This window comes from Canis lupus, chromosome 14 (genome assembly GCF_048164855.1).
Source record: "Canis lupus baileyi chromosome 14, mCanLup2.hap1, whole genome shotgun sequence".
NCBI lineage: Eukaryota > Metazoa > Chordata > Mammalia > Carnivora > Canidae > Canis > Canis lupus.
The window spans coordinates 64,442,787-64,464,231 of NC_132851.1; the positions used below are offsets into that span (position 1 = coordinate 64,442,787).

The 21,445-nt window shown below is 37.5% G+C and overlaps 1 protein-coding gene across 1 annotated transcript; it reads left to right on the forward strand.

Annotated features, from left to right (window-relative positions):
- Positions 1-3,663: 3,663 nt before the first annotated feature.
- On the forward strand, positions 3,664-20,828 carry ALB (albumin). The gene is made up of 15 exons (XM_072775363.1): positions 3,664-3,821; positions 4,637-4,694; positions 5,739-5,871; positions 7,505-7,716; positions 8,631-8,763; positions 9,336-9,433; positions 10,899-11,028; positions 12,207-12,421; positions 13,763-13,895; positions 15,107-15,204; positions 16,249-16,387; positions 16,989-17,212; positions 18,677-18,809; positions 19,419-19,485; positions 20,659-20,828. The coding sequence occupies exons 1-14, from the start codon at positions 3,743-3,745 to the stop codon at positions 19,458-19,460; spliced, it is 1,827 nt and encodes a 608-aa protein (XP_072631464.1). The 5' UTR covers positions 3,664-3,742; the 3' UTR covers positions 19,461-19,485; positions 20,659-20,828.
- Positions 20,829-21,445: the final 617 nt, after the last annotated feature.

The window sequence follows — 21,445 nt, forward strand, 5'->3', positions numbered from 1 at the left end:
GGATCCTTTGTCATGGGGGCTTTAGAGGGAGGGACTTAAGAGATGGAACAAGGCAAAGATGGTTATCTAGTGTGGGTTTTATAATGTAAGTGGTGTTCTCATTGTTTTCTGTGATATCTCCAGCAAATTCTATATCTCTCATTAATGCAAGTGGGTATTTTGGAGAAAAATTGGCTTATGGAGGAGATAAAGGAACAACTGATATTTGGATTATATTACAACTTTTTAATTTGCATTTGAAACATCTATGAAAGTCTATACATTTTGGACAATTTATTTCTTATTTTTTAATGGGAAATGTTCCTTAACAAATGAACAAGAAATTAAACTACTTAAGTGTTTCAACTGATTAGTTTGATGCTTCACGATCTTTCACTTGTCTACTCTTCTGTATTCCTTATAGCAGTCCAGGTCCTTCATGATAGGGAGGATCTGCATATGTCCATAAGATAGAGGAAGAAGGCTAAGAAAATATTTTTCTGTCTCCAAGTTTTTTTCTGAGTGGATCCAAATTTCTTGTATTTTGGAGTGCCTTAGGGTTAAGTGATTGTTTCTAGAAAGTATCTGTTAAAATACTGAGGCTGTTATTAGACATTTCCCCCCCATTTTTATGCATGTTCCACTTTATTTCCAAGAGAAGGTAATTCAGAAGTAGTAATCTATTACAGAGGGAGACAGCATTAAGGACTAACCTAAGAAGATGGCCAAATAGAGGGAAACTTGGTTTGAATAACTCGGTGAGAAGCTTCCAGATTTCAGAGATAATCGAAAGGCATAGATTTAAGGTAATGATTATGGTGACATGGAAGTGAGGGACTAGTCCAAAGAGATGTTTCACATGCTTCATGTGCCTTTTCTATCCTGTCAAAAAAAAAAAAAAAAGTGCAAAATATTAGAGAAAAGGGATAAAGAATCAGATTTAATTTCCAGGTATATTTATATTTCAACTGAGCTATTTTTTCTCTTCTAAATGATCAGTATATTAGCATATTCTTTCCAGATGAAGTAATTTTCTTAACCACTCTCTCTTTTTAAACTTCTCCCACAAAAATGGGAAAACATTTAAAAGTCATTGGAGCTAGTTTCCTATTTACTTAGAAACTCAATTCTGTAGGCCATATTTATAACTCCTGGTTTAAACATTTACATTTACTCTCATGCCAGAGTCCTTTGATGACTGACTAAACCTGAGCGTTTAAAAGCTTGAAGAACAGAATATTTAGAAATAATATAGAAATATTTAGAAATAATAACAATTGTGTAGTTTTATTTCTTTCAGTATAGAATGTACATGCAGAACTAATAGAAGATAAATATAGGAACTCTTACTTTGGAAATCCACAAAATGTAAATGCTCAAGGGTTTCTTATTAATTAAGATGGACTTTAAGCATGTATATAGTGTTAAAAATTAAATATTTTAATTTACCAACCATCTACTAATCTCTAATAAGGATGCATTCATGGAAATATCTATTGGTACTGTAAGGAAAAAGTTTTTCAGGTGTTTTCAATTTATATTTGAAATTATGGGGTTGAAAACTATGGGATCTTCATAAAATACAGGAAAATCAATTCTAAGTTTCTAGATCAGTGATAAATTTGATCTTTTGGGTGTTCTATATTTACCATTGTATTACAATATAGCATTGCTATGCAAAGTAGATGGAGAGACTAATATTATTTTCATTTGTTAAATGAAAAAAAAACATGGACAAAATATATGTGTGGATGACAAAGGCCTGATTTTGTGAATTAGCACTACAATTACATCCAATGATAAGGATAGCATGTTTGAGCAAGCTTTCCCCAAGGATTTATATAAAGAAAAAGCTAGAGTTACACACTGACTTCAAATCAAAGGTGCCTACTTTTTCCCAGAGGCCAAAAGAAATGATATATAATTTACCAAAAAAGGAATTATTTTTTCTATTTATGAAGTTAGAAAGTTAGAATAGTATCCTTTTTTTTCTTTTCTAATATAGGGTTTCAGATTTAAACAAAATAGTTTTCTCCAATGGGAATAATTCCACAGGCAGACATTCTTTTATTTCTGTCCATCTGTGGCATGAAAGATAACTCAGGCTCCATTATTCAGGACTCCTTTGTGCTACGTAAGAAATTCCATCTCTATCCATCTATCATCTATCACCTATTATCTCCTATCTTCTATGTATCTATGGTTTCTTCTGTTTGATTATTTAATTAGCACTCATACCTGAAAATGACATAAAATAAAATATGTTCAAAGAAAGTATACTTCTTTCATCATGACTGAATAAAAAAGTAATGCTTCTCTTCAGTATTTGTTGCTCTCTGTCCCTATACGTGTCATAGGGCACCTGACAGTTTTGACTCAGTTATTTAATTAAATTAAATGACTACTTAAAACCTAATTGTTGTTTTATAGTATCAGAGAAATTCCATTTCCTACTGGTTGAAATGTGTAGTTCTTTATCTTTAAAGCAAAAGGACAGAGATGGAGTAGCCTTTCAGAGGTTGAGATCAGAAACTTGGGTGGGGAACAAAAAGGAAAGCAGTTTGAGAAAAACATCTTTGAAAATTATCTTCCCTTTGCTTTGTTTTTAGAAATAATGTGAAATTTATTTTGAAATAAAAAGTAACATTAAAGAAGAACCTGTGACTTTTTTATTAAAAGGGAGAAAAGAAAAAAGTGTGAAGCAGGGATGGAAAAAATAGGATACCTGGTGAAGGTTTAGGATTCTTCTAACCTCTAGAGGTATAATCAAGGCTCAACCTGTCATATACATACATATTATATATATATATATATATAATGTATATATATGCAATTTTATATATATCTATAAAAATTTTTTTTAGTAGGCTTCATGCAATGTAGAGTCCAATGCAGAGCTTGAACTCACTCTGAAATAAAAATCTGAGCTAAGATCAAGAGTCGGATGCCATCCAGGTATTCCTATCCTATCTATAGTTTTATGACAAAGTTGTCATTACTGTCATTGTGTCCATTTTCTTCCCCATATCTCGTTAACTGAAAATTCCATGAGTTATGCCACATTGTACCTAAGCGTCCTACTGCAGGACCTGAATTGCACATGTGGGCCAGAGCTGGGGTGGGAGTGTAGAACTTTTGAACATCCATTTTCATTGTTACTGTTCCTGTGGCTTTTTCTCAGTTTTAATCTGAGGCAACATAAACTTTTTTTAGAACAGTTTTAGGAGAATGAAAAAGACATGGAAACCTTGTGTATGTGTGTGTGTGTGTGTGTGTGTGTGTGAATTTTTCATTATTTATTGTCAAAAGCATATTTGGAGTTAATAATAGATACAGTTCAAAGTTTAGCTCTTTTAGTGAGTCTTATTTCCAAGCTTTGTCATTGGTTTGGTTAGAATTTTGCAAATATTAAAAACTAAAAAGTTCAAATAGTAAATCATGGATAAAGAACATGGTAATGAATAATAGGGACAAATCGTTTAAACTCTTATGTAAAATTTGATAAGCTGTTTTACATAACTAATGAATTGACAAGGTCTTGTGGTAAAAACAGTTCCAGATGGCAAACATACGCAACGGATTTAGTCAAACAATTTTTTTGGCAAGAATGATATGAATTTTGTAATCAGTTGGGAGCCAATGAAATACAAAGATGAGTCTGGTTAATAATCTACAATTATTGGTTAAAGAAGTATATTAGTGTGAATTTCCCTCTGTTCGTCCTACCTTTTCTCTTCTATCAACCCCACAAGCCTTTGGCACAATGAAGTGGGTAACTTTTATTTCCCTCTTCTTTCTCTTTAGCTCTGCTTATTCCAGGGGCTTGGTTCGACGAGAAGCATGTAAGAATTCTATTTTCCTATTGTTCAACTTTATTTTAGTTTCCTAGTAAAATAAATTTTTTTTTGTAAAAGAAATTTTTAGAAAACCCTGCATCTTTCCAGAATTGCTTTTCTTTAGCATTTATTTCTAGACAGTGATGATATTTTATATTTGTGACCCCTTTGAAAGTTATTATTTTTTAAGATCTGCGAGAGAGCATGAAGTGGTGGGGGCAGGGAGAGGGAGAAGCAGGGAGCCTGAGGAAGTTATCTTATTAATATATTTCCAACATCCTATGTGAAAAAAAATAGAATTATTTAGTAGCTGTAACTACCTTCTGTACATGAAGGAGCTTAGAGTGCCTTAAACTTCACAGAATATAGTTGACGTTAGAATTGATAGCTCCGTATTCCCAAAGGCTATTGCACTGTGATTTATGGGAAAAAAAAAAACCACAAACCTGTGTTGCTAATCTTGTAAATAGAACTTGTATTTATATTTTTCATTTCAGTCTGTCCTCTCAGCAGCTGTTAATAGACATTACAAGAGCATTAGATCTTATCCAAGTTTGAATATAAGGCTACAAATATTTAATGATTTTAATGATTTTTTGAAATCATATCATTCGTGATTGAATAACTTATCTGTTTTAATGCAGAATGAATACTTCATCATTCTAAGATTTTTCTGTCAGGATAAGAGGCAAATATTTTGGAGCAAACGAATACTTAAGTCATGTGGAGAGAAACACAAAGAGTAACATCATAACGAGGTCATTTTCTTCAGAATGTAACAAATCTGTTTTATTTTTATTTTTTTCTTTTTTCCTCTCCAGATAAGAGTGAGATTGCTCATCGGTACAATGATTTGGGAGAAGAACATTTCAGAGGCCTGTAAGTTAAGACAGTGAAAAGTCAAATTTGTTTTTTCTAATAGTGTTGGTTATCATTCTGAAGTTCTTATATTCCTCAGTCATCAGAGACCAGGTTCTAGAACCACACTATCCAATCAAAGTGTCTGCATTGATGGAAGTGCTCTATATCAATACTGTTCGATATGGTAGCCACTGGCCACACCACATGTGGCTATTGAATGCTTTAAATGTGTCAAGTGCAACTGAGGGTCAGAAATTAAAGTTGCATTTGATTTTGGGTTATTTGAATCTCTGTAGCCCCATGTGCCTACTGTAGCCCTGGAACTCCTATCCAACCTGCATGGTGGGAAAGACTTTAATACCTGATTCCTGTGGCAGCTCACTTAGTTCTTTTACCTAGCAAACAGATCTATGGCTTCTTGAGAGTATTTTAATATTTTTTAATCCACTATAAAATGAGAAGTTTCTTTTTTAGAGGTCAATCTCATGCTACAGCCTGATGAAAAGAGAGGGATGTGTGTGTGTGTGTGTGTGGGGGGGGAGGTTGCTGTAAATAGTCAAAGGGCCTATGTAATGTCCCTGGTCATAATAATTAGATTTATTTAGAATACATTTCACTTCCCTGCTCTATGTTTGTGCATCTACTGACATGCGCACACATGTATTTATACATGGTGTAGATACTGTCCTCTGTCCAGAAAGCCAAATATGCCTGCTTAGCTTCTGATAACAGCTGATGTGAATAGACTTTCTGGCTAATAGTGAGGTCTGTAAAATACAGAACATATACAGACACACAGTTTGCTATCCAGCATAGCAAGCTCCTTTATTTTTTCTTGATTTTATTTATGTTCATGAGAGACACACAGAGAGAAGCAGAGACACAGGCAGAAGGAGAAAAAGGGTCCCTGTGGGGAGCCCGATGTGAAACTGGATCCCAGGACCCTGGGATCACGACCTGAGCCAAATGCAGATGGTCAACCACTGAGCCATCCAGGTACCCAGCAAGCTACTTTATATTAAAATTTCATCATGTTACATTTTTCTGTGTCCTTTGTTTCAGGGTGCTGGTTGCCTTTTCTCAGTATCTCCAGCAGTGTCCATTTGAGGATCATGTGAAACTAGCCAAGGAAGTGACTGAGTTTGCAAAAGCCTGTGCTGCTGAAGAGTCAGGGGCCAACTGTGACAAATCCCTTGTGAGTACATTCAATTTGGGGGATTATTTCTTCTTCTCATAAGTGATCCTGATTATTTCAAAGGGGAAAAAAATCCCACTTAATATCCTCAATCACTGATTCATAAGTCTCAAAAGCGAGCATTGCCATTGTTTCTTCTGTATGTTAGTAAATTGAACACCAATAAAAAAAAATAAATAAAAAAAAGAGATGCTCTAGCTAAATCCACAGTTTTCAAAGCCTTTTTTTTTTTTTTATGAAGACCACACACAATGGTTGTAATGTATTTAAGTGGAAATTTTTTATTTGTGAAAGTCTCTTTTTAAAATCTGAGATTTGACTTCTTCTCCTGGAGGCTAACAGTGAAAGCATGGTTTTTTTTATCTTCCGGAGGCACTCGTAGGATTTCTGTGGTAATTTTGTTTATTAGTTAAAATAATAGTACAGATGTATAGTCTTCATTTTAGGGATAGTTGCATTTTCACATAGAATAAAAAATAAGGGCATTTACTCATTTTGAAGGACTTTGACGTTTTGGTATTTCCAGGGAGGTGTTCAATTCAAGGAGAGGTTTATGTTTCTCTCACCGCTCAACCTTTCTGGGGCAAGGCCAGTTTTTATGTATCCCAGAATTCTTTTCTCCTTTTATTTCTTTCTCTCTACGTATCTCTCCCTCAAGGTAGAATCAGTACTTTAACTCGATGTCTTTAACACAGAGTTACGGCTGTAAATATGAATTCTTAAAAATGTACTTATGGAAAATTAATAAATCCTGTCTTCAGCCATATATTTTCCCCTGAAGTTCCAGTTACTTTCATGATAAACGTTGATGGGGACAGAAAGAATACATCTAATGGAACACGTTTTGAGGCAAAAATGTTTCTAGAACAGAAGATCTATATTTCAACATAGCAATAAACAGTGAATTGTGTTACTCCTCAGTGTTTAAGCTTTATCTACTTAAGAACTGGACCTTTCGGAGAGGAGCAGATAAAGTGAGAAACTATCTGCGGCCTTTCTTCCTTGATGTGAATTCGCCTGCTGCATAGAGGACTATCTTCCTCTTATTTTTTTTATCTATCTATCATCTATCTATGTATGTATGTATGTATGTATCTATCTATTTATTTATCTATTTATTTATCTATCTATGTATCTATCTATCTATTCATCTATTTATTTATCTATCTATTTATCTATCTATCTATCTGATAACAGCTGATGTGAATAGACTTTCTGGCTAATAGTGAGGTCTATAAAATACAGAACTATTTATCTATCTATCTATCAATCATCTATTTATCTATCTATCTATCATCTATCTATCTATCTATCTATCTATCTATCTATCTATCTATCTATTTCTACTACTTTTCCCGGCCTGTGTGCAGCGCCAGCTAGAAGCAGAGGCGATGCTCCTTCCTTCTGGTTGCCCCGGGTGCACCTGCTCTTCCTAGTGGTGTGGTGGGCAATTCCTAGGAGGATCCCACGGATGGTCAGCTCAAGAGAAACTGTCCAAAGCTAAGGAAAAAAGGGGGACGTTTGCATGACTTCCTAACCAGGGTGCACCGATGCTTTGACTTCTCCATACCGTTCTTTGGGCCCAAGGAGCGCCCAGGGCCTGCGGGTGACCTGGCTGCTCCCTCCCGCCCAGCACACCCTGTTCGGGGACAAGCTGTGCACGGTGGCCTCCCTCCGGGACAAGTACGGGGACATGGCCGACTGCTGCGAGAAGCAGGAGCCCGACAGGAACGAGTGCTTCCTGGCGCACAAGGACGACAACCCGGGCTTCCCCCCGCTGGTGGCCCCCGAGCCCGACGCGCTGTGCGCCGCCTTCCAGGACAACGAGCAGCTGTTCCTGGGGAAGTAAGTCCGCGGGCCGCGCTCCCCCGGGCCTGGGCCCTCCGCTGCAGGGACCGGTGTCGGACCGAGATGCCCGAGGTGCCCGAGATGCCCGAGGTGCCCGAGATGCCTGAGATGCTCGAGGTGCCCGAGGTGCCCGAGGCGCTCGAGATGCCCGAGGTGCCTGAGATGCCCGAGGTGCTCGAGGTGCCCGAGGTGCCCGAGATGCTCGAGGTGCCTGAGGTACCCGAGATGCTCGAGATGCCCGAGGTGCCCGAGGTGCCCGAGATGCTCGAGGTGCCCGAGGTGCCCGAGGCGCTCGAGATGCCCGAGGTGCCCGAGATGCCCGAGATGCTCGAGGTGCCCGAGATGCCCGAGGTGCTCGAGGTGCCCGAGATGCCCGAGATGCCCGAGATGCTCGAGGTGCCCGAGGTGCCCGAGATGCCCGAGATGCTCGAGATGCCCGAGGTGCCCGAGGTGCCCGAGATGCTCGAGGTGCCCGAGGTGCCCGAGGCGCTCGAGATGCCCGAGGTGCCCGAGATGCCCGAGGTGCTCGAGGTGCCCGAGGTGCCCGAGATGCTCGAGGTGCCTGAGGTACCCGAGATGCTCGAGATGCTCGAGGTGCCCGAGGTGCCCGAGATGCTCGAGGTGCCCGAGGTGCCCGAGATGCTCGAGGTGCCCGAGGTGCCCGAGATGCCCGAGATGCCCGAGGTGCCCGAGATGCCCGAGATGCTCGAGGTGCCCGAGGTGCCCGAGATGCCCGAGGTGCTCGAGGTGCCCGAGATGCCCGAGGTGCTCGAGGTGCCCGAGGTGCCCGAGATGCCCGAGATGCTCGAGGTGCCTGAGGTACCCGAGATGCTCGAGATGCTCGAGGTGCCCGAGGTGCCCGAGATGCTCGTAGGGCAGAATGACCGCCTGCTCTTCTTTTGGGAAACTAGGTACCTGTACGAAATTGCCAGAAGACATCCGTACTTCTACGCCCCAGAACTCCTGTACTATGCTCAACAGTATAAAGGAGTCTTTGCGGAGTGCTGCCAGGCCGCAGACAAGGCCGCCTGCCTGGGCCCCAAGGTAGGCCGGGGCGGGGGGCGCCCATCATCAGGCCCCACTCTCTGAGCATCTTAGGGCCGCATCCAGGGGATGGGCGTCTCCCTTACAAGCTTCTTTACACGGTGAACAAAGCCGCCCTCCCTCTCCGCTCACCCCAAGATCTTTCACCGTCTAAGGCCCCTGACCTCCTCCTGCCTCCTTCTCGGATTTGCCAACGTGAACCTGGCAGAGGAATGCATGTGTCTGAATATCTCACTTCTTTCATGGAGTCGGTCTCTCTAATGAAGCACAGAAACTGTTTATCTTTTCATGAGCCCATTTTATTGGGGAGGGAATTCAGACCGGAGACTCCAGCTGTACCCAGAAGGCTGGGTTTATCCGTTCATCCCATAAATATCCCGTACACACTGCCTTCTCATCTCTAGGGAGCTTATGACGTGAGGCTTGGTGCCCGACCGGTTGAGATGAATTCCATGAAAAACTAAGAAGTCACATCTGAAGTTTTGAAAGAGCATTTTGTGTAGAATTTTCCTTTTCTAATTTTTCCAAAATATTACTATCATTATTTTTTATTTATTTGTTTTTGTTTGCAGATTGAGGCTTTGAGGGAAAAAGTACTGCTTTCATCTGCCAAGGAGAGATTCAAGTGTGCCAGCCTCCAAAAATTCGGAGATAGAGCCTTTAAAGCCTGGTATTTCAAACTTAGTTTAAATCTTTATAAGGATGTAAATGGTTATGATCCAGTAGACAAAAATGTACATTTACGTGGCATTTTATATGGTGCTTTCCCATACATCTTTCTAGTCATTTAAAAGGTAGAAATTTAACAGTGGTGAAAATCAGAGCGTCAGTGAGAATTCCTCATTATTTTTTATTGTATTTTTTCTAAGTAGTCAAAGAATTTAGAGGGTGTCTTTTTTTTTTTTTTTTTGTCCTTATAGGACAGGTATTTAAACTTCTATTTATTTAGAAAGACTAGAGACCTTATACTAATGATCCATTCATTTTATAAAGCAGTAGTCAGGGTCCTCTACCTAAATTTATCCCCCAAACAACACAATTATCTGAATATGTTTGTCCTTTCATGTTCTGATAATTAAATTTAGCCATCAAGGTTAGTTCTCAGTCTCTCACAGCTCTAGCTCTGTTGTCAATCTCTTCTATTTGTCTGGGCCTCTGTTTTTATATTAACTTAGCCGGTTTTAGGAACATCCTCCAATTCCTAAACCAAGAAAAATCCCCTCCCCCATGCCTCACTTGCTAGTCAACAATGAATTGACAGCAACAGGGTATAAAATGAAAATAATAGACATCTTGCAAGCACTCTAGAAACCATCATTTGAGCTATCTTTGCCTGCTATCCCTACACCCACACCACCAAGATCAGCTAATGAAATCAGTAAACAACCCCCGCCCCAACATGAAATGATATGCAGTTAAACAGGCTGGGATCGGTTTTGGGGGAGGAGGAAGCTTTTATCAGATTTAGGAGACACTGACATGATTTGGGAACGCATATGGATATTAACATGTTGTCAGAAAGCTTAGATACTGTGCTGGATCAATGGCTTAGTCAAAGCATGCTTCATCAAAACTCCCTCATTTTGTAGAAGTTACAAAATTTCTTTTCTCAGAGACTCTTAGATGTCAGAAAGATTGAGTTTAAAAAGATAACGGGAGTTTGCACGGCATATTCTAGTTTATAAAATGCTTACACATGGATTAGTTTAATTCTCACATCAGTCCTGCAATGTCGTGGGCCGCTGCCATGGTGTAGAGGCTGAGGTTCACAGAGGCTAGGGAACTCGCCTAGTGTCCCAGCCAGATCTAGGAGCGGGGTCTGGACTCCAAACCTGGTGCCTCTCCCCATGTTGCCTCTTCTAGAATCCCTCTTTGATTTCTGCTTTTATGAATCGCTTGACTTCCATCCACCACATACACACTCACAATAGCTAGTTCTGCCCTAAGGAAACGCTTTGCCCTCAGATAACCATGTGGTACGGAACTAGCATTAACAGAAGAACAAATAAATTGTACAAAGTTTATTGATATGCTATTTTGCCCTGAATTTTCTTGTTCTAAATAGGACTTTCCTAATGCTTTCACATAAAATATTGCACGTCAATAATGTTTTCACGGGCGAATTTTCTTTTTAGGTCAGTAGCTCGCCTGAGCCAGCGATTTCCCAAAGCTGACTTTGCAGAGATCTCCAAGGTGGTGACAGATCTTACCAAAGTCCACAAGGAATGCTGCCATGGTGACCTGCTGGAGTGTGCAGATGACAGGGTAAAAAATCCGCAGTATGCTCTTTGGTGACTTACATGCGTCAGTTGGGAGGGTGAATTTGCTTGGGATGATCCATCGCTGAAGCCAACAGTGGGTTGAGATTATTTCCTGTGCCTAATCTGCTCAATTCTTTCCCTGCCTTATGGACTTTTTTCTTTTCTTTTCTTTTTTAACCTGGCTATCTCACTCACTAAATGATCTGATAAACACATTCACTAATTTGTAACCATTTCAGTCCTATTCTGAGGCAAAGTCTTACACTGAAGTAGGACAGCTGATATAAAGGTAGATTTCTAAGAAGACTTCTTTTTTGGGGGGTGGGTGGAGTTCGAGAAGTTCTGCTATCTGAAGAGATCTTTGGAAATGATGTAGTTTTTCCCACTTTATATTCTCTCTTACTTAACTATCTGTGCTACCTATACAAATATGTTTAGCATGATATCACTTTTCTCCAAACTTAAAAATTTGACCAAATACCAGAATCTTAATCTCTCAGAATTCTTTCTGGAATACTAAGGCAAAGATTTTACATGTATGAGTAGGGCCTGTGACTATGGTCCTGACTAATTTTTCAAAGATCTCTCACATTTTATTTCATTATTTGGTTTCAAAATGCCTGTACTTAATTTGAGGGGAATATTTGAAAAACACTACTGAGTTTTACTTTTTTTTTAATTTTTATTTATTTATGATAGTCACACAGAGAGAGAGAGAGGCAGAGACACAGGCAGAAGGAGAGGCAGAGACACAGGCAGAGGGAGAAGCAGGCTCCATGCACCGGGAGCCTGACGTGGGATTCGATCCCGGGTCTCCAGGATCGCGCCCTGGGCCAAAGGCAGGCGCTAAACCGCTGCGCCACCCAGGGATCCCCTGAGTTTTAATTTAGAAACTTAAATGCCAAAAAAAAATTTTTAAATACCTTAACAGTTGAAATATAAAATTATTAATAGCCGAGATGGGCCCCTGTTACCGACCAGTCTCTTGTAAATGAGGGGAAATATTATATAGTAGTTCTATCTGAGTCTCTAGTCTTAGGAACATGGACTAAAAGTGTTCATAGGAGTCATGTTGGTGTGTGTATGGTCTTTGAATACAATAAACATGTTTTGCCAACATAATAAAGAGAAAGTGCAGAAATGTCGATTTACATTGAAAAATCTTTATCAACTTGCTTATAGGCGGATCTTGCCAAGTATATGTGTGAAAATCAAGATTCAATCTCCACTAAACTGAAGGAATGCTGTGATAAGCCTGTGTTGGAAAAATCCCAGTGTCTTGCTGAGGTGGAAAGAGATGAGTTACCTGGTGACCTGCCCTCATTAGCTGCTGATTTTGTTGAAGATAAGGAGGTTTGCAAAAACTATCAGGAGGCAAAGGATGTGTTCCTGGGCACGTAAGTGGATAAGGAATAATCCTTCCATAGCTTTTATGTGGTCTCAGGATTCAGGAAGATAAATAAACTGGGCTTTCTATAGGCATTGCTACAATTTCCATGTTGTCTACAGTATTTCTTTATCCTTCCCTCTCCTAGCTTTTAATTTTTTGGGGGAAAAATTAATTAGCTTAAAAAATTATTATAAACTGTGTATTATAATACACGCTTATGGCAAAAACTCAATCAGTAGAAAAGAGAATAGGGAAGAGAAGTAATAAAAATTTCTATCTTTATCCCTCACCCCATTCATTTTCTCCTTAGGGATATTTCTGGAAATATGTCTAGGAACATTCTGTGTATACATAAATTATATACATATTATTCATTTGTTCACTCAAAGAGTATTTCTTGAACTTACTACAATAGATATGTGTGAATATATGTCATGCATCCTTTTATCTCTGTGTTTATGTATCTGTCTCTCCATCTGCCATTTATTCGCCTATATAAGGAAGTATAAAAAGAAATGTGGAGTCTGCTACTAACTAGGTGCTTTATATTTGGTTGAACAGACTAGAAATACAGTAGCATGGCAGGATAGCATGAAATTAAGTGACAAAATAAATGAGTATATATAGTCAGTAAGTTTGATGATAAACTTCGCATTTTTATTGTCAGATTGTTTTTTTTTTAATGATTTTATTTATTTATTCATGAGAGACAGAGAGATAAAGGCAAAGACACAGGTAGAGGGAGAAGCAGGCTCCATGCAAGGAGCCTGATGTGGGACTTGAACCTGGGAATCCAGGATCATGCCCTTATTGTTGGATTATAAGAGTGTAATGTGCACTACATATTTTACATAATCATGTACCCTTCAAGATTTCACTCATTCAGAGAGGAAAAAGAAAAATTTAAGAATATATCTCCATCAAAACCCTTTTGTGGTATAGTTCAAATTTCTTAAAAATACACATAATAATAACAGGTGTCACTCATCAAACATTTACTATGTGCCAGACAATGTGTATTTGCATTGATTACGTCATGTGTTTCCCACAACCCATCTTATGAGATAGGTACTGTTATTATCCACATTCTACAAAGAAGGCAACTAAGGCCATGATGGTTTTAATAAATTGCTTAAGGTGATATAGTAAAATAAGTGGCAGAGCCAGGATTGGAATGCAGGTAGCTTTCATTCTGAACTGCAGCCCCTTAGCCACTAAACTTCCCTGCATGGGGTCTGGTCAAATTCAGACCTTTGTGATATGAGTTACTCTTGAGTTAGTTATGTGACCTTTCTTGTTGGTATCTAACTAAATCCAAGTAAAACTATTTTATTTTCATCTGAATCAGGTTTTTGTATGAATACGCAAGAAGGCATCCAGAGTACTCTGTCTCATTGCTTTTGAGACTCGCCAAGGAATATGAAGCCACACTAGAGAAATGCTGTGCCACCGATGATCCTCCTACATGCTATGCCAAAGTGGTAGGTTTCTCAAAGGGAAAAAGTGTCATCCTCTGGCTGATGATCCTTAATAATGAGAAAAACAAATAATCCAAGAATGTGAGTTGCTAAATAGTGCAATTTAGATCTTTTCTTGGTGTGGTTTCAGTTTTGTGCTCTTAAATATTACAGGAAAAGTAGCTTTAAATGGAATGGTTAATAAAACCTAGAATAGTCTAGAAAGGAAAGATCTAAAGAGAACAGCCTCTAATTTCACAAAATTTTGACCATGCTTTTTTTTCATTTTTACACTCCTAAGAACAAAATAAGATAAATTTAAGTGTTAAGAGGCTTAACTTAGATATAAAGTTAACCAGATTCTAAGACTTACCAAATATCAAGAATTAGCATCTTAAGGAAGATTGTGAAATCTATTCATTTAGAATATTTTCAGATTTTTTGGAAAAGGTTTAGAGATTGTTTTACAAGACTTTAAGTAAGGAGAGGAAATCTTGAGGATTTTTGCCATATTCAGCTATAGTTTAAGAGGATTTTAACATGTTTAAGATATTTAGCACTCCTGGCATATATAGTAAGTAGTTTCCAAACTTCAAAATCAAAGGAAAGTCATTCTTTCCTCTATCAAGAACCTACTATATGCCAAACACCATACTGGAGCCAATGACTAAGGTAAACTCTCTTATCTCAGGGAGCTCAGAATCCAACTAGATAGATGGCTTAATAATGATGATATAGTCAAAGGCATCATTTGTTAAGCTTTTATTATCTGCCAGGCACCGTTTTAAATTCATTAGCTCAGGTGGTTTGTAGAACAATTCTTGAGGTGAATACCATCTTTATCCCAATTTAAAATTTTTTTCTTTTTCTCCTCTTTTGTATTTTTATTTCTTTTCCTCTTCTTCTTCTTTTTTTTAATCCCCATTTTAGCAGCAAGGGTTTTGAAGTCTGGAGATGAGGGGTGTAATTACACAATTAGAAAATGAGTTGGATGGTCTGGTTCTAACACCAGCAGTAACACTCCAGAGCCTGAGTATTCTTAATCTCTTATACTGTACGCCCTCCCTGAATAAAATAACAGTTTGAACATGTTTGATAGATTTGGCATCAAAGATCTAATTACATGACTTTGAGCAGAAAGGAGGAAGGATCTCATTCTGCCTAGAGGGGTGTAAAAAAACCCTGTGTTTGGTCCTCAGGCGGAATTCTATCAACACCATTCTTTTACCTTTCAGCTTGATGAATTTAAACCTCTTGTGGATGAGCCTCAGAATTTAGTCAAAACAAACTGTGAACTTTTTGAAAAACTTGGAGAGTATGGCTTCCAAAATGCGTAAGTATTTTTGTTTATCGGCTGATTTTTTTTCTTGATCAATTTGTTATTATTTAAGACCCAATATATATACCACTTATCATAGACATTTTATTCATGAAAATATAGTATATATTCCTAATCTCTCTCTATCAAGAAAGACTGGAGAGGGAGAGATAAAATGGTTAATGGAATGGAGAGGCCTATATTTGAGTGCAGTTTAAAAAATTGGCCTCTTGAGATTAGAAAGGGAAATAGCAAATCATGGAATATAGGAACCAAGGATGCCCCTTGAAGGTTAAGGAACAGCTTGTGGGCAAACAAAACATAGCAATGCTTTACAAAGGAGGCAGTGGTAGACTTTGAATAATAGTAGCTCAGAAGTAATATATAAGCTGATAGACGAATGTCCTGATCCACATAGAGCCTTATCTATGGAGGTAAAGATAAAAGACACATCATTCAGTAGATATTTACTGTTCAGTTTACATATGTTAGCATTCTTCTAACTATGGGTGCTGGGGATAAGAACAGAAAACCAGATATAGTATCTTCTCTTGAGTAGATTGTAGTCACACATGACTTTTGGTGGTGATTTGAACTCTTAATAAGTGATTATTATGTGCTAGATACTATGCCAGGTTGATCGCATACTTTAATGCTTGCACCATCCCTATTGAGTCAGATATAATTTTTTTCCATTTTATAGATGAGAAAACTTATACGTATCTTTCAAATTTAGCATGATATTGACATATATTAAGATGTCAGTAGGTTTTATTGAAAGAAAGAAACAATAAATAAATATACTAGTGTCATTGAGTTATGATAAAGTAAGTCACTTTCCTAAGATTGAATAGCACAGGTGGAAACAAAGATAAGCTTAACTAGTTACTCAGGACCAAGTCCTCCCACATACTACTCAACCAACCTGGAGACAGAGATAATTTTATGGACGGAAAGTCATTTTAGTTAATTTTACCTAAGCGTTCTCTGCTTGACTTACTATGTTAGAGAAAGACAGTTTCTTGCCTGGCTGAAAACACATGGACTATTTTGTTACAGGCTCTTAGTTCGTTACACCAAGAAAGCACCCCAAGTGTCAACTCCAACTCTCGTGGAGGTCTCAAGAAAACTAGGAAAAGTGGGCACCAAATGTTGTAAGAAACCTGAATCAGAGAGAATGTCCTGTGCTGATGACTTTGTGAGTCTTTTATGTATAATAAATTAATAATTAATTTTTGCCTTTAGAAATGGACAAAGCTAACTTTCAGAAACAGGGCTGAACTAACATGTATGTGCATGCACGTGTGTGTATTTGGTAGTGGCAGCCGGGACTTGGTCATCTATAGTATCCTGAACGAGGATTTGTATAAGATCCCCAAAATGATAAATTGACAAAAATTCCATGAATTTTCTATGTTTAATCCTAGCAGTTAAAACTTTCATATTCTTTAGGGTATTTTTAAAATATGTATCAGTGTAAGACTATTTCCTTCCTACTCTAATACATATCTTAAGACTCATGTCAAATTATTTTAATCAATTATTTTCTCAAGTGAATTATTCTTAAAATGTAGACATATTTAAGAGAAAATACTTTTAAAAGTCCCTCATTATTTGTAGTTCCAAAGTTAAGCAAATCACTTCCTCAAATCAACCTTAGATTAAACATTGCTAGTTAAAATATAACATACCTTTTAGTCCATTGGAAAGTAGGAGTTCATGGAAAACTTTTTTTTTTTTTTTCATGGAAAACTTTTTAATGCTTCTTTTGAATTTCTACCCTCCTACCTGTTCTTTAGCTGTCCGTGGTCCTGAACCGGTTGTGTGTGTTGCACGAGAAGACCCCAGTGAGCGAGAGAGTTACCAAATGCTGCTCAGAGTCCTTGGTGAACAGACGACCATGCTTTTCTGGTCTGGAAGTCGATGAGACCTATGTTCCCAAAGAGTTTAATGCTGAAACATTCACTTTCCATGCAGATTTATGCACACTTCCTGAGGCTGAGAAACAAGTCAAGAAACAAACGTGAGTAATATTTCATTACTGCAAGCGTTTAGAGTCTTGAGAGTGAGAGTTGTAAATTGAAATGTGTAACTTTTTCTGAGGTAGAGATTATGTTCTTTAGAAAATAGTATTTATGTATTGGTCTTAGTAAGCTGATAAAAATGTCAAGAATAAAATGGATAGCGTTTTGTTTTCTTAGCAAAAAACCCTCTGTGGTATAATCTTGTCTACAAATCGTTCAGAATAATCATATGGATAAAAGCTACAGTGGAATAGTGTCTTAAGACAAGTTCATCAGAAAAAGATGAACAATTAACTGATGCGTTTGTGCAAATAACAAATTAGTTATTAGAAATCATGGAATTTATTTCTAGGCATGAATGGTTATTTTAAGTTTGTTCAATGGCAACCCACAGGCAAGGCAAATCCTCAACATATAACTTTTGAGAATTGGACTTGAGTGAAAAATATCTAGGAAAATGAGTTCTGAGGCTTGAAACCCTATTGCCGTCACAGGAGTTGGAAATGCATGAAATTTAGCACCATAAAGTTGTTAACTTGGAGCATATTAGTAAATGTTTATAGTGTTATCTTGGGGGTTCTAATCATGGCCATAGACTTATGGGTAATATTGCAAAACCCCCAACCTCTCTCTAGCACTGTTATCCTTGTGGATGTCCATAAAAGAGAACCACTACCAGCTTCCGTCAGTTTGGATAGTTTTATTATCTGTGGCCTCTCCCATATTAACTGATTGGGGTAAATTTTGCAGACCAAATATAAAGACTCTCAGATTATAAACTTTTAAGATGGAGTCCAACAGGATAATTAAGTTTTTAAGGATCAGTTTTAGCTCCTAAATCACAAGAAAATTCCGTTCAATATGGTATAACTGCTTTTTTTCTATTTAATATCGTATAACTACTAAGATCTGAATAATGTATAAATTCAATGACATCCTTTCCAGAGACTTACTGAAAAGAGATCTATTGATTTATTGATACTACAGATGTTGAGCAATTTACATTGATTATCTCTTTTGATCCTTCCACCAACTCTGGGAGGGTGGACTTTATTCTCATTATGCAAGCGAGACTATTAAAGCTTAGAGTGGTAAGCCTGGGCCTCAAGCTCAGAGTTGCCAGGCTCCACGACTTATAATCTTAAACAATAATGCAACTGTCTTTACCATCTCTATTTTTCTTTCTCCCTTTTTAGAAAATTGAAGTGTAATTGACACACAAGGTTACATTAGCTTCAGGTGTACAACACAGTGATTTGACAAGTCTGTACATTATACTGTGCTCACCACAAGTATAGCGACCATCCTTCACCATACAACACTATTACAGTATCATTGACCATATTCCCTCTGCTGTGCCTTTTAATCCTACGATTTACTCATTCCATTGCTTTCTATACGTAGGCAAACTTTTTTTTTCCTGATTTTTGCTGTTGTTTTGTTTTCTTTTCATTCTAATGCAGTGCACTTGTTGAACTGCTGAAACACAAGCCCAAGGCAACAGATGAACAACTGAAAACTGTTATGGGAGATTTTGGAGCCTTTGTAGAGAAGTGCTGCGCAGCTGAAAATAAAGAGGGCTGCTTTTCTGAAGAGGTACTGCAGTTTCTTCATTGCGACATGACTAATTTCCTTTCTTGTTGCATTTGATCTGGCCAGGACTTAGGGTTTTATATATCTGAAGGACACTGTATATTCAAGACCAGAATCTTATTCCACATACAATTATCTGACAAAATTACTTCAATAGTTCTCATTTTTTATCTCCTGCTGCACTGGAGCATATTAGTAAACATTTATAGTGTTTGTTCTGTTTCCAAAGTTGTGATGTTTATAAATACAGATAGAAATATTTGTAAGGCTCAAGTTTTTGAGCCGATACATTAATTTATTTAAACATATTTTTGAGAAAATGCTGGTTTGTGATTTGGTTGAATTTGAGTTTGATTTTCTAGGTTAATGGGGGAACTTTATATTTAAATGTCTGAATCATTTACTATTCCCCCTATGACTTGAGGGTAATGTTTTTATTCCTTTGGGAACAATGGATGCCAGTAACGCTCCTTGTAGAGATTCTACTACCAAAGTGGAATTAAAGAATGTGATTCGTGTAAAATTAGTTTGTAATTACAGATGGCTATATAATTTTTTATCCTAATAGTGATGCTAATATTTTTCCCTAATCTGTCATCTCTCTGTACTCAGGGTCCAAAACTCGTTGCTGCTGCTCAAGCTGCCTTAGTCTGAAAGAACACAATAACAAACATCTCAGGTAACTATACTTTGGATTTTGGTTTTTAAAAAGTAATTATAATAGTCACTATTAAAATAGCAAAGATTGACCAATCATTTACCAAGAGCCATATAGACCAGTGCCAGTCACCGTTCTAAGACTTTTATATGTATTAACTTATTTAATTCTCAAAATAGTAGCCTGGATTGAGTGCCATTAGTTTTCCCATTTTTCAGATGAGAAAGTGAAGGCACAGATAGACATAGGTTCCATAATTTACCCAAGGACCATCCAGCTCATGAGGGGTGGAGCCCCAATTCAAAATTCAGACCGATGCTTGAGAGTTAACCAGTTTCCTATTCTGACCTAATGTGACACAGTAGATAGAATCATTCAACTGAGCAATGGTTTAACAGTGGGGTATTTAGATAGTAGGCTGGACCGTATGAAAGTTTTAAGGTAAAAAACAGTTTAATAGCAATAATTTCACACGGTTCAATCTAACAGCCCGGTAACAAAGTAATTTTATTGGAGAATGTGATAGATCTACCTTATGTAAATTTGTACTTTATAGTGAGTAACTTGCTACTAAGCCCACTTTAAAAGTTAAATGCTTGAACATAAACATATTCATCCATTTTGGTTGTAATATTCTGGGGGAAATTAAAAAAAATAGTATCAACTTTCTTTTTAAAAACAAATTGTCCAACTATTTTCTAGCATGAATTATTTTCTGTCCCCACTACTAGGTTTTCACTTACTCTTTGCCCACCTGATAATACCTATATATTGTGCATTCAAGGGAGGAAGCAACTTTGTATCTTTGTAAATTCAATCTTCTTAAAATGTGATTTGTTTTCATCCTAAATGGCAAGATTTTCTTCGGAAAGTTCTAACTTTGAGAAGACACTTGTTTTGTTGGTAATTAATTTAGATAAGAAGTAGGTATTAAGTAAGTGATGATGACAAGCTTGGGATTTTGAAGCCTGAAGAACTGATGACATCAGAGACAAAGAGAGGACTTTACAATACTTATTGGTGTGTCCTCTGCCCCAGCCCAATAGAAGAATTCAGAGTCTAGGACAGGCTGAATGATTTTCTTTTGTGGAAATTGCAGGAAGACAATCTAAGCAATTCAACATTGATTTGAATAGATTTCAAAGCTCAGACCATTTTACAAACAATACTTACATTTGTCTTTTTGTCTTTTAGCCTTCCCTGAGAATAAGAGAAAAAAAGAGAAATGAAGACCTAGAGCTTATTCATCTGTTTTTCTTTTCTGTTGGTGTAAAACCAACCCTCTGTCTTAAGAACACAAATTCTTTTAAACATTTTGCCTCTTTTCTCTGTGCTGCAATTAATAAAAAATGAAAAGAATCTAACATTATTGTCCAGGAGTGTTATTTTTCACAGATGTATTGCCATCCTGAAAATTGTGTAGGATCTGTGAATATCCCACTGTTCTCTCTTTTCCCACTTCAGTCTAGTTCTTTAGGGGCTAACTGATGAAAAGAAACATTAATAATCTTCTGAGTTATGGATCATAAACATTCAAATAAATATTTTAACATTATGATAACTCTGAATAAAAGAATGAAAACTGGTATAGGCTTTTCCTTACTACCAGGACTAGGGTATGTGACGGACAAAGAGGATAGAGATGATTGTAAGAGTGGTTAATTGAACTGGAAAAAAAAAAACTGAGCCTCAAAAAAAAGGTAAGGCAGTTTAGGATGACAATACATGAACAGGTGTAAGAAGTTTAAGTTCACCACCTGTTTGGAGGAGCATTGTTGGAGGGGGGATCAAAAGATCTGAACACGGATGCAATAGAAGAGTGAGAAAGACATATAGGACTGAGAGAGTGCAAGAGTTGAAAGGTGAAATGTAAGAATTGAGATGTTACACTCAAAATTGAGCCTCTTGTCCCTGTTCCCAGAGGTAACCACTGATATAAGACAGTTATCTATGAATTTACAAGCATAAAGTCATTTATAAC

Bases quoted from the DNA above. Each gene is read 5' to 3' on its own strand.
- ALB (XM_072775363.1), top strand. From the start codon at position 3,743: ATGAAGTGGGTAACTTTTATTTCCCTCTTCTTTCTCTTTAGCTCTGCT. The intron at 11,029-12,206 runs GTAAAAAATCCG...ACTTGCTTATAG, and splicing joins TGGAGTGTGCAGATGACAGG to GCGGATCTTGCCAAGTATAT. The intron at 12,422-13,762 runs GTAAGTGGATAA...CATCTGAATCAG, and splicing joins AAGGATGTGTTCCTGGGCAC to GTTTTTGTATGAATACGCAA.